This window comes from Corvus brachyrhynchos, unplaced genomic scaffold (genome assembly GCF_000691975.1).
Source record: "Corvus brachyrhynchos isolate BGI_N302 unplaced genomic scaffold, ASM69197v1 scaffold115, whole genome shotgun sequence".
Taxonomy (NCBI): Eukaryota; Metazoa; Chordata; class Aves; order Passeriformes; family Corvidae; genus Corvus; species Corvus brachyrhynchos.
Genome location: NW_008239553.1, coordinates 22,179,956 through 22,196,213, shown reverse-complemented (window position 1 = coordinate 22,196,213; position 16,258 = coordinate 22,179,956). Strand labels below are relative to the sequence as shown.

General features: G+C 39.2%; 1 protein-coding gene across 2 annotated transcripts in view; it reads right to left on the bottom strand.

The window, feature by feature from the left end:
• MIPOL1 (mirror-image polydactyly 1) overlaps positions 1 to 16,258 on the bottom strand; it is a 163,533-nt gene that overhangs the window by 34,212 nt on the left and 113,063 nt on the right. For both annotated transcript variants that reach the window (XM_017742236.1, XM_008639590.2), the window contains one exon: positions 13,366 to 13,460. In XM_017742236.1, coding sequence (XP_017597725.1) covers positions 13,366 to 13,460 — 95 coding nt within the window. The remainder of the gene's footprint in view (positions 1 to 13,365; positions 13,461 to 16,258) is intronic.

Sequence of the window (16,258 nt, the reverse complement as noted above, 5' to 3'; positions counted from 1 at the left end):
AACACAGAGTCTGATGTACTTTTATCAAAAACCAGTAACATCTTTCTTATGTCTGTGATGAATAAAAGTCACTGGCTGTTCAGGTGCAGGCAAGCCTTCAGAGGGAGACTCTGGGAAAAAGAAATGGAGTATGACATTCTCCAAGTAAATATGGTGCGTGTGTGTGGGGAAGAACTTCAGTTGCCAGCCCCATCAAGTCCTGACAAAAGGAATGTGAGAGCTGTTCCCAAGGTGAAAGAAGACAGGCCGAACAATGTGGCTAATGGGATCACATTGAGCTAATGGGATCACCATGACTTGTTTTACTTCTGTTGGTGCATGTCAAAACTCTGATTTGTTTAAAAATACATTCTACAGCAACAGGCTAAATCTTGAGGCATTTTGGAGAGAATTTATGTATCTTCATGTTTTGAGCCTTGTGTAGAAAGAGTCTAATGGGTAAGAACACTTCAAATTCAGAAATTTGCAAATTGTGAGAGCACATTCTCTTCTGTCAGACAAAGAAAAAGAGAAACAGAAGGCTCAAACATGTTAGTATCTTATTAAACAGGCATTTAATGCTGCTGCCCTCACAGAGACCTGCAGAGGTTACAGACACCTCACACTTGCACAAGCCCTCAGCTGCTATCTTTCACAAGTCAGGTATAGACAAGAGAATAAACGCAGCCACACTGTAGCACCCAACTAGACTATGGCACTTTTAGATCTGGCAAGTACTGACAACACTTGGGAATGCTGTAAGTAATATTACTGACATCTAAAAGCTTTGAAAACTTGCTTAATGCTCTTGATTATGGTATCCTGAAAGTATTCTAGAATTATTCTTGGTTAACACATAAGGATTTAAGAATAAAATTGTACAGGTCAAAATGATCCAGCTTTGGCACCTACAGTTAAACTATTGCTCCGGAAAATTACTGACTTTGCAAAGGGGCACTTGCAGGTCCCTTCCCAGTTCCCTACATGCAAACTCAGGTGTCTAAATTTACATATATGAGACTGAAAATTTTGGCCGCACTATTTAACAGGCAGATCTGCTGGGAGGTCTCTTGTAACCAGATTTTTTTAAAGCCTCATATTTATTGGACAGATACTGGCCCAATTCCAATCCACAAGTGCAAATCCAAAGAAACAGCTCAGAGCAAACCAGCAGCCTTATTAGCTTTTAAAGATTTCATTTTCAAGAACTCAAGACCCTTTATTGACTAATGAAAGGTTGGGTCCCCAAGCCCACAGACTGATGTTGCTTGGAACATATTTTAATCATTTTGGAGTGCTAGCAGCCATCTGTCTAAAGAGCTTTGATCACATAAATGCACTCTGAACTACAGCTCCTTCCGACTCCAAACCCTGTCCAAAAGCCAAAGGGAACCCGCAGGCATGGCAACTTTGAGACAATTCAAAGCCTTGCAACGTGATAAGGCTGCTTTTATTATTTAGCACATCATTAGATTTAATGACACCACAGATAAGAGATACACTAAAAAGATACCATTGTCATCGCCTATCTTGTAACAGCAACATCCAACTGTGACTTTGCTTTGTTTCTACGAAACACTTGTTACTCACTGTGCTATTTTAAAAGAATAATTAAATGAAACAAAAGGATTTCTTTTCCTGCTGCAAACATCAGAAATAGTAAAAGAAAGTACCCAACAAAAAATAATAATAAAAAATAGGACCTTTTTTTTAATACTTTCCTGTTTAGCTAAAAAAAAAAAAAAAAGAAACAAAAGACAAGCAGAGTAATCCCAAATAATCTATTGCATTTTCAATTTCGACTACTGAATGTTGGGCAGATACTGCTTGCACATACAAACCTACTTTGACCAGCACTGAATACAAATTTACATTGAAAAGAGAAAGATCCTTTACAGTTAGAGCTCTTAACATTATAACATTTATGAACAAATTTTACACAATTCCCATTATTCCTACTCTTGAAAGAATTTGGCCACCTCAAAGCTTATTTTGGGGTGATCAGTATTTTTTGTCATGGTATCTCCTTAATGGAACAGACACATGCTATTAACTATGAAAGCTTGGGAGCAATGACAGTGTCCAGCATGAAGAAAAATGACATAAATTACCAGAAAGAAATTGCTCTCAAAAATCAAAGCAGAAGCCCTAAGAGAGTGGTAAAAACTGCATAAAAATATCTCTCTTGATGACAGGAGAGACACAGTGGTGGATCCTGAGTGACAGAGCACAACTTTATTTGCTCCAAAAGTCAGCAACCTCTGTGAGTTCAACCCTGAGATTATAGTACTTGCAGGTTTCTCTTCATTCTGAGATCTCATCCTTGGCTCTCTTACTCAGGACATTAGCCACCAGTAACCAGATGAAACTTTTAGTATTGCATAGTATAATATTATATTTTTCAATTCACTAATTTTCATACTAAGTGTGGCTAGCTAGCAGTGTGAAGAAGGTAGAAAAAAAAAATAAACAAACCCTGCACTTCTTCGTCACTCCTGAAAACATTTTCAGGTGGCCATTCTGTAAAGCTGGTACAGCATAGATTAAGAGAAAAGGAGACACAACCATAACATGAAATAGCTCAGATAGTGGAAGAGCTTCTCTAAACTCTTTGTTGTCAAAGAAAATACAACACTGATGATTCACTCAGCGCAACTCCCTCCATCTCCTTCCATGGCTTTTCCTTCCAAACTCAGTGCCAGAAAAGCTCCTCTGAAAGTGAGACAGCAGCTCTATACCACTGCTGACATGCCTTTCTTGGTGGTGTTAGGAAAAAAGACAAGTGGCTGTGTGCTAGTTCTCCTTCCTGTCATGACCTTGTAAACTGCTGCTTATAAAAGCAAACTATTACTAGTATGTTACATTTTATTCAAATATTTGAGAGACTCAGAATTGTGCAAATCCCAGCAGGCCCACTTATTCACTGGAAAACTGAGGCTGAAGCTTCCAAATTGGTCTCTACTCTCCTAAAAATGACAGCTTTCACACCTATGGTGGAAGAACTACCCATACCAGATGAGTAACACATCATTATGGAATGCAGGACACAGGTTAAAAGCCTTCAGCTTCCAAAACACAAGACCTCTATCACATTAGTTAGAAAAGCAGTTAGTGAATGGGGAGTTAAAATGGAATTTTTTTCCAGTAAAAGGTATCAGCATGACATGCATGAATCAATTTAATAAAAGCTCTAAGTTTAGACAGGAATTGAATAAAGAAAATACCTTACTCTCAACTCCTCTCTTTGTAAATACAACAGGTGGGCAGCCTTCTGTTTTGTGTTCTGTGACAGGCAGAGGACTTCTCCTGCCACCTGCATTATTAGATATTCCCTAACAGTTTTCCACTGACAGCAGTGTTAAGTGCAGAGTAAGAAAAGCAATGTTATGTCCAGCACTGGCTGAAAATTGCTCATGTAGAAAGTCTTCTCACCAACGACTTTTTTTATCGGGAAATGTAAATTCCAACACAAAAAAATATGTTGTCTTCCTGTGGCACATTTCTAAGTGAAAAATTTTCTTTCACCTTAATATTTTAAATTGAAATGCCATTTTGTTTCAGTTCTTCAGCTGAAGAGAACTGAACTGAAACACATCAAAGTAATGATTTTTCGAAATTATTGAATTGACATTTTAACATAAAAACATGTTCTGTGAAAAGCCAACAAAAAATGAAATGGCATTTTAAGTCCTCCTGACAATATTACTCTATTTCTAAATATCATATTAATAACAAAAGAATTCCCTTTCATACAATATTTATAAGGCATGCCAAATTCTTCTTTTACACTTTTAGATTTTCTTTCTAACTTCTCATGGGAAAATCTGTCTTCCAAATAGCTCTTATTATACACACGGTTTTCTGTGTTTCTTTAACTTGCTCTAGAGAGGACTGCTTCTTATTCTGTATCTGTTTTCCTTCTCTCATTTTAAAGCAAGAGTACCTGCATTTTCATAGTCTCTAAAGGTGTTATGCAAAAGGGTAAAACTTCTTACTCAGTTTATACAAATAAAGCAGCTGAAGCAGAGTTTAGTGATGTGATTCATCTATATTCATCCAGCATTTCAACATTTCAATGGCAGAATCAGAATATGTAGCCTTTGGCCACACACCCTTTCTACCAGATAACAGGTATAATAATCTTGCATATGCTCTTTATAGATTCTCCAATTTTGATGTTGCATATCCTTACATTGCATAGAATAGACATTAACTTCAGTGATCTCATCATCCTCATTTTTACAAGTATTTCTACAGGAGTTTCATACTGGTTTCATACTTTGTATTGCTATCTACTCCAAACTACCAGTAGCAGTCAGTGGCTTGATTGCAGGTAGTTCTTCCAGAGACTTTAAACATTCCAAGAACTCAATTTTATTATGCTTTAACGACTTTGAAAAACAGTTCATAGACATCTCTAACTATGTGCTTGTTTCAAAAAGCATAGAACAAAAAGTTCCTAGACTTTTCAGCTCACTGAGAAACCAAGGCAGTCGTAACAGAAAATCACATAGAGCAGAGGTAAAAAAGAAGGTGAAGGAATCAGCCAGGCAAAGGACAGCTGTGAACAGAAAGCCAGCAGGGCCCTGTATACAGAGTCGTGAGACCATATCAGCATCCAGTGGCAAGGAATTCCTTTCTGTCAAGCAAATCGTTGCTCTTAGAGAAGAACAGAAACTCATGTGAAAAGGCCCATCCCAGCAAAAATGACAAAGTAAATGTTGTTTTAGTTCACATTACCCCACAACAGCAAATAAGTAGAGAAGAAGTCTGCTCAAGTCTGGTGCAATACAGTATAAGGACCTGTGGAGAACCTGTAGTTTAATGTACTTGGCACAAAAAGTGACCAGTAGGTCCTCAACTGATTTGAAAAACTTAAGAAACTTTGCCACTATAACACAGCCAATAGCAGAAGCAGTAGTGGAATTAGCATAGTACATGGTACAAATTAAAACTGCATCACAGAATGAATGTGTAAGGCACTTCAGTCCATATTCATGCTGCCTCCTCAGATCTGCTGCTTAGTGTTTCTATTGGCAAGGCACCTCTGAAGGCCAAGAGCCAGTCCCTGGAAACATTAGGCACGAAGACTTCGTAAAGTGTAGGTCAGACCAATCCACGTTTGAGACAACGGCAGCACAAGACAATTTGGGAGTACGGCATTCTGGTTGCAGGGATGGCGTGAGGTGGCTTGTTATTCCATCAGGTGCCTTGGATCTTCAACAGTTCAGCTCCTCCCCTCTCTCAAAGTTTTCGTAAATCACTAAAGCTGAGTTGGAAATTTTTTTCCATGCTAGATTTTTCTTCCCAGTAGGATAGGAAAACTTTCAAAACCATGTCAGGGCAAAAAGTGAAACATTCAAAAGGTTTTTTTTTTTTTGTGTGTGTGTTTCTAAATGAATGAGAGACAGAGAAAGCTTAAAGAGCATGCTGATGGCTAAAATATTTCATTGGAAGGCAAAAATGGACACCCCTCAGCCCCCAACAGGTTCAGATTCTGCTTTGCCTTTTCATTGCCTGCCAAACTTCCACTGCAAACACCAAGCCTATGGTATACACTGGAGTTTCTCTCCACCACCCCTTTTCTTTGTAAATGGTCAAATACTAATTGGAGAATGGATGTGAATCTGGTCTGCCATGCTCCTAAGAAATTTTTCTATCCACTGATCTATTTACAAAGTCAGTCTCTCTGACTATACTATTGTTACATAGTTGAACAAATGCAGAAAGTGATACAATAATCAATTCCAAGCTGGAGAACAAGAAGTCTGGGAATGGGGTAGGGACAGGAGGATAATAAATTCACTAAAGTGTGAAATACACAAGGATAACAAGGGAGGGCTCTGCCTCTACAGCTCACCTGCACCAAGCCCCTGAGAAATACACCCATCTCAGTAGCACCAGTAAAACTTCATGCAGCTGCTTTGGCAATGCAGAGCAGCTCACTGATCAGTCTTCCCCCCCTTCTGCTGTCTGATCCAGTTCATGAAACAGCCCCCAAACCTTGGACTTTTATCTCCTGTAACACTAACAAGAGCTGTGATTGCACAAGCAATAAAGTGACAAAGGGAAAGAAGTCATAGGGAGACATAGGGGCTTACTAGTGGGAAAATGCTTATGAGACTACAGAGTGAGAAAGACCCACCTAAAATCCCAATTCTTTTGGGGCTGCAGCACCTCACTGGAAAGTGGCACAAAACAGAGGAGGAGAAGACTGAACACATAGATTCTAAATCCCAGGTCCAAATTACCAGGGTGTTCGCTCCCCTTTGCCCCCATAAATTGACTAAAAATTCACTGAAACCTCCATGGATTGCTGAGAGAAAATACGGTTTTAAGCAATCTGATTTAAAAGACAGCAGTGTTTCTCTGCCCTGATTTTCTACTAATTTTAACACTCAGTTCAGTAAACAAACAGAAAGATGGTCCCTGGCTTTTTCTTTGTTAAAACAAAAGACGAACAAAAACCTTAGTCTTCCCTTACAGAGTCATTTGCAGTTTGGCTGCATTGAACTGGAGCAGGTTAGGTTCCTCCAAAACATGTATTATACTGTCTGCCACTGCATATCCAAGTGCCTCATCTCTTCGGTATAAAAAAGAACCTCTCCTGTGCTTGTAAGTGGGAAATTTAATTAGCTCAAAGTTTATGTTTAATGTCAGGTGTCTGAAACTCTTTGATAAAATAGAAGTCACTGCTGCAAGGACAGAAAATAGTTAAAACACAACTGCTGTCTTCTCCATGATCTCCCCAAAACTACTCTGCAAAAAGAACAGTGACACCATTACCTGGTCATTCTTCTTAATGACTGTAATTACACCATGTTATGTTAAAGCAACTAGTACTGAAACAATGACGGCAACTGCCAGAACAGAAGCAAGGAGACAAGATGAAAAGAGCAGGAAAATGAGTCAACGGCCATAACTGAAAAAGTGAGATAAAAAGACAGGTATGAAAAGACCAGTTCTCTGAGGTAAACTGCTGGGACAGGTGCTCAAGGTAGTCTGCTATTGCTTTAGAGGAAGGACTGAGATCACCACTTTGCATTAGTGGTTGCAGCTTCATTAATCCCACTGTAAATGGGTTCGAGTTCATTTGGGCAGGGAAACTGGATGTTAGAGCAGCCCAATCTTCTGCTACATATCGTGTTCCCCTGAGGGAAATCTGGACTGAGAGAACTCTGAAAAAACCTGAGAGATGGCAGAACAAACAGGCTGAAATGTTTGAGCAGAGGTCAGTCAGAGTACAGAAGTCTGACTATTTAGGCAGTTGTATTCTGACTTGCTACTGCAGTGGCTGGGAAGATGAATATTGACTTGTTAGGTAGAATTAATTCATAGTTTTTAATAGCCCTTAAAACTGGAATGAAAGCTACATTCTAACAACAAGAATTACACCATTCTACATCCATACACAGAGTCCATGGAGCATGGTTGAAATGGCACCATCTGAGTATTATATTCCATAACATCAGCCATGAAACTATAGAATGGAAGTAAATTAAACACACACAACCGTATTCAAAGCTTGAATAGAAAAGTCTTTTTCTAGACTGGACTGGAAGTAATGGCTTACAAAATACCTCTCTTCATCTATTTCTCCTGTTATAGGGTGATTCAGCTCTGTAATTAAAATGAAAATTGAGTTTGTCCCTGTGCCTATAAGTCATTCACATGGGGAAATAATAAAAACCTTCTTGATTTTCTACTTTCACATCTATCGATCTCAGCTTTTAAAAGGATGAACTTCCATGTCATTTTACAAGAGACACTGCGGGAAAAATTTATAGACCTCCATAACACCAATTGTTATTTAGACCATTTCCTTGTGCCACTTAAACATGAATTTCAAGTATTCAAATTGAAGTATTGTAAGAATTGAAACTTGTAGATTTAAATTCTGTTTAATCTCTTCAATGGTTTTTAACTTATAAAGTGCTACAACTGGCTAGGGAGCAAGAAAACTGCTGGCACTGCTTACAGAGAAGCTACCTATATTAACTGAAAATTTGAATCTAAAAATATTTTTTTCAGGTCATTGTACTTATTAGTACAAGGGGCCTTACCAAAGTTATTCTTCTATTTCATTGTTGAGAACCATCACATAACTGTAAAATAAGCCGTCTTTTTATCCCATGATCACCATAACTTACAGATTCCAATTACTTTGCAACATTATACTGCTTTTGACTGGGATACAGTAATTTCCTTCATAGCAGCTGGTATGGGGCTACATTTTGGGTTTGTGTTGAAAAAAAGTGTTGCTAACACATGAGTAGTGTTCACGCAGAGTCAAGCCCTTTTCTGCTTTTCACACCACTCCAGCACTGAGCAGGCTGGGGGTGCCCAAGAAGCTGGACAGAGACACAGCTGGAACAGCTGGCTCCAACTGACCAAAGGCATATCCCATACCATATGGTGTCACACTCAGCATATGAATCTAGGGGAAGAAGGAACCTGATTATAAAATTGGACAGATCACATAACTGAAAAATATGCAAATAAAAAACTTGTGATGATGTTCAAACAACAGAGGTATGTGAGAAAGAGTTAGTGGGATTAACACTCCCATGTACTTCACAACTGATTATTTGGATACAGCCTTCTTTGGTCACTGAGAATCTTATGATTTGCATTAATCTCTAGTTTAAAGAACACTGTGTTGAAACAATTATATTAGTAAGCTAGAAACTCGATGCTATTCCTAACTGTTATGCAAATTTTCATTTCTGATACGTATTTTTGAGTTAGTATCCAGAAAATTCAATTTTCTTTTTGAAACTTGACACAGAGACAACACAAGAAGAATAAACAGAAGCACAGAACTTGCCAAACTTTATTTGTAGCCAGCTTCTTCTCCCTTATGTATCTGAACCAGATTCTTCCTCCTTTTTAATTCCATTTCACTTCCCTGTCTCTTCTAAAGAAGAGTGAAATTGTTCTGGATTATGCTTTCTTTTCAGAAAGTCAAAATTCAGAGGGAAATCAATGTTTCATCATTAAATCAGCAAAAACTCAGTTTAATTTTGGTTTAGGCCATTCAGGCTTCCCAAGAAGCTCCAGTTTCAGTTAGGATTCACTTATCACTTCACCTGAAAAGAAGTGTGGTTTACAACACAGACTTCTTAGCTGAAGGAAAAAAATGAATGCCTTCAAACAGTAGCAGCTACCAGATCAGAGAACTGTAGAATAATCAGGTTGGAAGTGACCACTGACAGTCTCCAGTCCAACCAATCTCCTTCTCAAAGTGATATCAACATGAGATCACACCATGTTGCTCATGACATCAGCACGTTAGACACTGGAAATCTCCAAGGATGGAGATGGTAAAACCTCTCTGGCAACCTGTTCCAATGCTGGACAGCCCCTGTGGTGAATAAGTTTTCCCTTGTAACCTGTCTGAAACTCTCTTGTTTCAATTCAAGTCAGTTGTTTCTCACCCTGTTGTCATGGAGCACTGTGAAGAGGCCGCTCTTCTTGACAACCTCTACACAGACTCTGTCAGGCTGCCATTAAGTCTCCCTGGAGCCAACAAAGACAGGAATATCTTTTCTTTCCCAGGCTGTACAAGAGCAGTACCCTTGGTCTCTCTTTACTTTGCAAATGCTATGGCTTCCTGACCGTACCAGTTGCCCTCTGTCACACTTTTTCCAATTTATAGATGTCTTATTTTTACTGGGGACCCAAAACTGGATGAAGTATTCTAGATATCAAGATTCCTTCCTCTGGAGAAAATAAAAAGGGTTTTTTTTCTCCCTGAAGGTCTCCACTTGTTTCCCTCCTTCAAGTATGCCTGTGTGTACTTACTTCATACATACAGATATTCTGGACCTAAATATCTCTCCCCTGATTTTGGATAATAAAATGATACTTTGCTTTTCCTGGATTATACTAATGTTAGTGAAAGGCAGATTGGTATAAAAATACACATTTTAACGTTATTGTTTGCACATGTATGCATCCAAAATAGTTAATATATGCACACAGTCTTTACTTTTGTGACCAAATCCCTAAAATGTAATTGTGTGTTAAGGCACAAGTACAAGTGATGTAGGTATCACTGGTACACTTTAATGTGAACCTTGAGTTTTTTTGGTTTTCTTTGTTGTTGTGGGGTTTTTTGTTTTGTTTTGTTCTCTTTTGTTTGTTTTTGTTTTCTTAAATTTGCTTCTTCTAAGTTAAAGGACAATGTAGTTCCTGGTTCTGGCCAGGACAGAGTTAGTTTTTGCAGGGCGGGGGCATGGCTATGACCCAGAGGATATTCCATACCACCTCAAGTCATTTTCCAGTGGTGGGGAGAAGGGAATCTCTTCTGGGGAGAAGGGGTTCCTTCCCATCGGGGTAGTGTGGCTGTGGTTGGGTCGGGGTGAGAATTGTGCATGTGAATCACTCTCTCTCTTTTGTACGGTTTTGTTATTAATATTGTATTAATAAAACATTAATATTGTTACTGTTAGTTTTCTTGTCTCATTGCTGTTTCCAGTAAATTGTTCTTATCTCAGCCCCTGATCTTCACGTTTTGTGCCTCCAATTCTCCTTTCCATCCTGTTGCAGGGGAAGCAGGAGGGGGAAAGGGGGAGTGAGCAAGTGGCATGTGGTTTGGAGAGTCTCTGTGGGAGCACGAAATTGGGGAGTACCATTCCTAAACCACAACTCATAGAAATCTCAGTTAAAAAAAGGAGAAAAAGAATAAAGTATGAGAAAATGCTTTTTCTAAGGCCAGGGAAGACCTAAGAGCAAAAGGAGAAGAAGTCACCAAATGAGCCAAAATTCTTAAGCCTCTGCCATGCTGGCACCACACAGATGACAGAAAGTGTGAGAATCTGGCAAAGACATGAGAGAACAGTAGGTGAAGGGAGTGTGCACCCCGCATTGACACATTGCAGCTTTACAGTTCAGATGAAGATTGGAGCATGTGCAGAAGCCTACATTTTGCTCACTGGGGAATTCTGAAATCCAAAAAAGAGAAGTAACTCCAGGGAAATGGAGTGTTGAACAGCAAATCATATAGCTAACTCACTTGGATCAAAGCAGCAAACTTCCACCTCAGTCCAAAACGGACTGTCTAAAAACGCTCTCAGCGCTTATTCTAGGCTACCATAGCATGGCAAGCCCTATATGGAAATAAAAAAACCCAGGAGACATCCACACATGCGTCCCTTCCACATACAAAACAGAGTGCAAATTTTCATTCATTTGGGATGGCCTGGGAAATGCACTCTCTACCTTGTCATTTATAATTACTGTGGCCATCCCACCCTTGGCCTAATACAGTCCCCAAAGCTTTATGCATATGTGACATATATTCTTTTGTCTCATTTGGCATGTGTTCAAAGTACTGTCTCACTGTTGGATGACAAGGGCTGCAGACGTTCACGTAACTTAAAGGAAACTGGAACCAAAATGTTAAGAAGTTCATAAGAATCCTCATAATGGTGCAATTAATTTCTAATCAAGTCAAAAGATAGGCCCAAGACATCAAATGTTGATGCTTATGCACTTAGAGGAGTCCTTCTTTTTGCCTTTTACATCCCTTGCAGGTTCAGCTCCAGGTGGCCTCTGGCTTTTCAAGTCATGTCTTTGTATGCTTAAGACAGTGTTTCCATACAGAGAGGTTGTGGAGTCTCCATACAAAGACATTCAAAACCCCTCTGGATGTGGGCAACCAGGTCTCAGTGGCCCTGCTTGAGCAATGGTTGGACAAGATGACCTCCAGAGGTCCCTGCCAGTCACTCTGCGGACCCACTTCAGAACACATTAGCCTCTAGAACAGTGAGGTAGGTAGGAGATTAAATCTTCTACTTTAGATGTTATAACTTGTATAAATCAGGAGTGAAACAATAGTTCTTGCCCCAGGGGATAATCAGGTGAGCATTTCCACACGTTATGGATAGATTTTGCAAATACCACCAGCCAGCTTACAGTGAAACTTTGACTGTTCAAATTAAGAGCCTTAAGTTAATAACATGGTAGATGCTAATGCTGATTCCTGCAAGTCATTATTGTTAATATTTCTGAGATTTAAAGCATTCACACAAGTAAATGGCAGTTGCTGCCTACTATACTTGTTAAACATCATATGTTAGTGCAAACTTGATAGGCTATGCCAAAAATATAACTCAAAAATCAATTAAAAGCCTCCTACAATGTGCATAGACCAACACAAGAAAATGCTTATTTCTGAAATATCAATTAAAAAAAAATTCAGTTTTTAAATTATTCTACAAAACCCATTTAAATGAGTAATAAGAGCACCATAATAAATTATTTCTAGCTTGGTAAATCATACCATAATTTGTGCACATACTAAATGCTGACCAAATTCATTAAATGCAATAATCACAAATTGCTTGGGGTTTCTATTCACTATTAACAGGCTTTAAATAAATGCCTATGAGATTTAGGAACAAAAGTTGTTTTTGAAACTTCCCTCCAAGGTTTTAATAAACTTAATGAGAAGGGAAAACTCGAAAAACCTCTAGAAACCCGAGTATTTTTCACTTGTGAATGCTGAAACACTGAAAACATACACAGTTCTGCTACTGCAAATGCTTTTTAGACATAACTAACTAGTCCTTTTTATTTCCAATGAGTATAGTATTCACACTATATTTATTATTTACCTCTGTAGCCCACATCCCTCATCACAGACATTCAGCCTTCAGATTCACAATTTTCTGCTGTGTTGATGCCAGTTCTCCTGCCTTTAACCTGCCGGCAGCTCTATATCCCCTCTCACACAGGAGGTCAGGATGAAATGAGAGCTGTAACCCAACATCACTCCATAAAACAACCTAACTCCTTCACTGGACCACACAGAGCTTTTCCTTAGGGACTAAAACCCACTGATCCATGCAAATGTTCAGTGCAGCCCACCTAAATTAATGAGAATGGGTATTTCTCTCATTCTACATACTGCTATGTAGAATGCTACATAGGGAATTAAAAGGCACGTATACTGGGGTTGAAGATGAAAATAGTCTTTTAGAATTATAGATTTTATTATTTTAAAGTCTATATTGATTAAGTTAGGTATGCGCAAACAGTTAGGGAAGAAACAAGCATTTATGTAAACTGGTTCTTTTGTCCATGTGTTTTTAAGTGATCACATTGCCACAGCACAGCTTTTTAGTGTGAAAATCAACTATCACCAACTTTTCCCTTCCCTTAGAAGAAACTAATACAAAATTCAGGCTAAAAGAAAGGGACTCCTATTTTAAAGAGATGGTTGGTGAGCAGCAAAGCAGAAATGCAGACTTTGATTCATTGATGTATTCACATTTTTCCAACAAATACCTATTTGATAAGGCAATTTCCTCACTCAGTCAGACATAGTACAGAAAATTTCCCCTATGAGTCACTCATTCATATTAGAATCAATCATTTTACCTGTAATAAACATGCAATGTTTGGATTTCTTCTTCTAGTTTCTTGCACTGTTGAAGAGCAGCTTCTTTTTCTTGTCGCAAAGCTATCAATTCTGCCTGTGAAATGATAAACAACCGATAACCAGTTTATTCAGAATATCCATTTTTTTTTTAAATTTATCAATCTGTACAATCGTTTCAACCATTATAATTGAACATAGAGTTATACTGTTATGTAACATGGTGTTGTGGTTTAACCCCAGCCAGGAACTAAGTACCATGCAGCTGCTTGCTCACTTCCCCTTCCTCCCACTGATGGCATGGTGAGGAGAATCAGGAAAGAAAAGAAAATCAAACTTGTTGATTGAGATTTAATAGTTTAATAACAGTTTAATAATTGAAACAAAGTAAAAGATAATAATAATAATTATACTAATACTAATAATTGTAATAAAAAGGAGAGGGACAGAGGGAGATAAATCCCAAAACAGACAAGTGATGCACAATACAACTGTTCACCAGGTGCTGACTAATGCCAAGCCTGTCCCTGAGCCGTGATCACACCCTTTCCTGGTTACTCCCCCCATTTTATATACTGGGCGTGATGTTCTATCTCACAGAATGTCCCTTTGGCCACTTTGGTCAGTTGTCCTGACTATGCTCCCCCTCAACTTTCTGTGTTTCTCTTCACTGGCAGCACATGAGACACTGAAAGTCCTTGACTTGGGGCAAGCACCACTTAGCAACATCTAAAACATCAGTCATCAACATTATTTGCATACTGAATCTAAAACAGAGCACTGTACCAGCTACCAGAAAGAAAAGGAGCACTATCCCAGCCTATTTAATTCTTATGAAATATTCTTTCTTTTTCTAGAGCTGGAATTGCTTCTAGGTTTCTTTTCTCTAGCAGAATTATTTTTTAAATGGCTTCTCCCATGCATATAGTAAATTTTTTGAATAGCTAAGCTTAGAACTCTTCAGCTCAGCCAAATGGTTATCAGCAAACATATTTCATATGAAATATATGTGTTGCTACACTGCAAAACTGTTGACCAACATATAGAAAGTGAAGCAAGGCCCTTGGCCATGAACTACTGACCCATGACTCCTGGTCTGCACGTGGCTCCCTGGCTGTTAAGGGCAGTTCCCATGGCGGCAGCCCCTGGCTGATGTTAGCAGCAGAAGAGCTGCTGGACAACCAGGACCCTGAGTAGTGGCAGGTGATGAGCCTCAGGGACTGCAGAGACTGGCACCAACAGCACACTCAGGATCTGGTTTATAGAGGGGTGAGGGAACCCCTGAGCAATCACTGTCATCTCCTATCTCTGAACTCCACCGGATGCTCCCCCTCCCATCCCTGATTCACACTGAAGGGAGTGTGACTCATGACCATTATGGAGATTTCAGCATGTGGCTTGTAAGTCAGGAAGGTAGCCAGCCCCAACAGGCCTTATGGTTAAAGAGCAGGTAGGGAGAAATAAGTATTCATGCATATTTAATGTGGGTCTATAGCTTAATCACCATTAATTTTAAAGGTCCAGTTTCAATAGCACTGCAGGACTGCCTTCAGGGCCCAGGTACCATATAAATTATCTTTAAATCAGTGGATGATTTATTGTTTTAACAACAAATAAGATCAGGCTTGCACAGCAATTCCTTGACACATGAGCCTGAACATTGGGCTCTTTCCCAGTGTTTTTAATTTAGGGTGTAAGTTATTAATTGTACAAATTGTAGAGCCCTTAACCAAGAGGCACATGTGTGAGAAATGCCAACTGTGGATTCTGCCAACTCTTCAGGACAGTGTTGCAGAAAAGTTTCTTGGTAAATTAAAGACCTGTTATATGAGCTACAAACCCAAGAAGGCAAATGCACATAGTTCAGCCTCTACTCTGCCAAACTCACTGTACAACCATGAACAACTCTGCCTGTATGCCTCACAATCTCTCTCCTAAAACAGGGCTCGCACTTCTGTTTCCTGTTTGTCTCTTAAGGCTGTAAGTCTTCAAGGCAGGTGTTTTACTGTTTACTGTCAACTCCCAGTCATCTATGGGCAATTCATTCTGCTGGTTGATTAATCATGTCCTGGATACTTGGCTGATTCCTGGCAAATTTTATTGAACACTGCATTGCACAAATGCAGCTACACAAGCAGTGTCTGAACCACGCTGCTCGGTGGGTCATGTTGCACCCAGAGTTTTGCACTGCCTAGGTACAGGACCCACTGCTGTAAGTGCTCCTGTGAGAGACATCCATAAAATTTTAACAGGAAGTTCCCTGGTGAATAAAAACTTTCTTACTATATGGGGGGTGTTCCTTCAGCTTTAAAAGCAGAAAGTGTTAATGTTTAACGTCTGAGTGACAGTGGTTTTGAGCTTCTGATACTGAAAACAATGTACTGGATGCTGGCAAGCCCTACCTTCTGTCAGCAAGAGGTTAAAAACCTCTGCAGGTGAGCCTCTTGCCTGGTGTAGCTTGCTGCCTTGCAAGCAGAACTCACAGAACACAAGATGTTAGCCAAACCAAGCTATTTTCTGTAATTATACTGTTCTTTAGGTGAAACAACATTCTTAAAAATTGGAAAACGCTTGAATCAAAGTAGGTGGTTTGTTCTAGAGGCCAGTAATTAATATCCTTGCCAATTTTCAGTGTACTGTGAAGTGTGATTGAAATGGTAGACTGGAAGGAAATGTTTGCAGCTGACACACCTACTCAGAGAGATTAACGGCTAGTCTCTTTGGAGAGCAATCATGAAAAATACACCTAATGTTCCACTTACCTTTCAGGACAAGAGTTAGAGGCACTAGAGTCTTAGGACTATTATTTATGTCAGTTTTTCAGCAGAAAAAACTGCACTGATTTGACTGGGTTTGCATCTGGGTTTGTACCAATAAAAATAACAGCAGAATCAG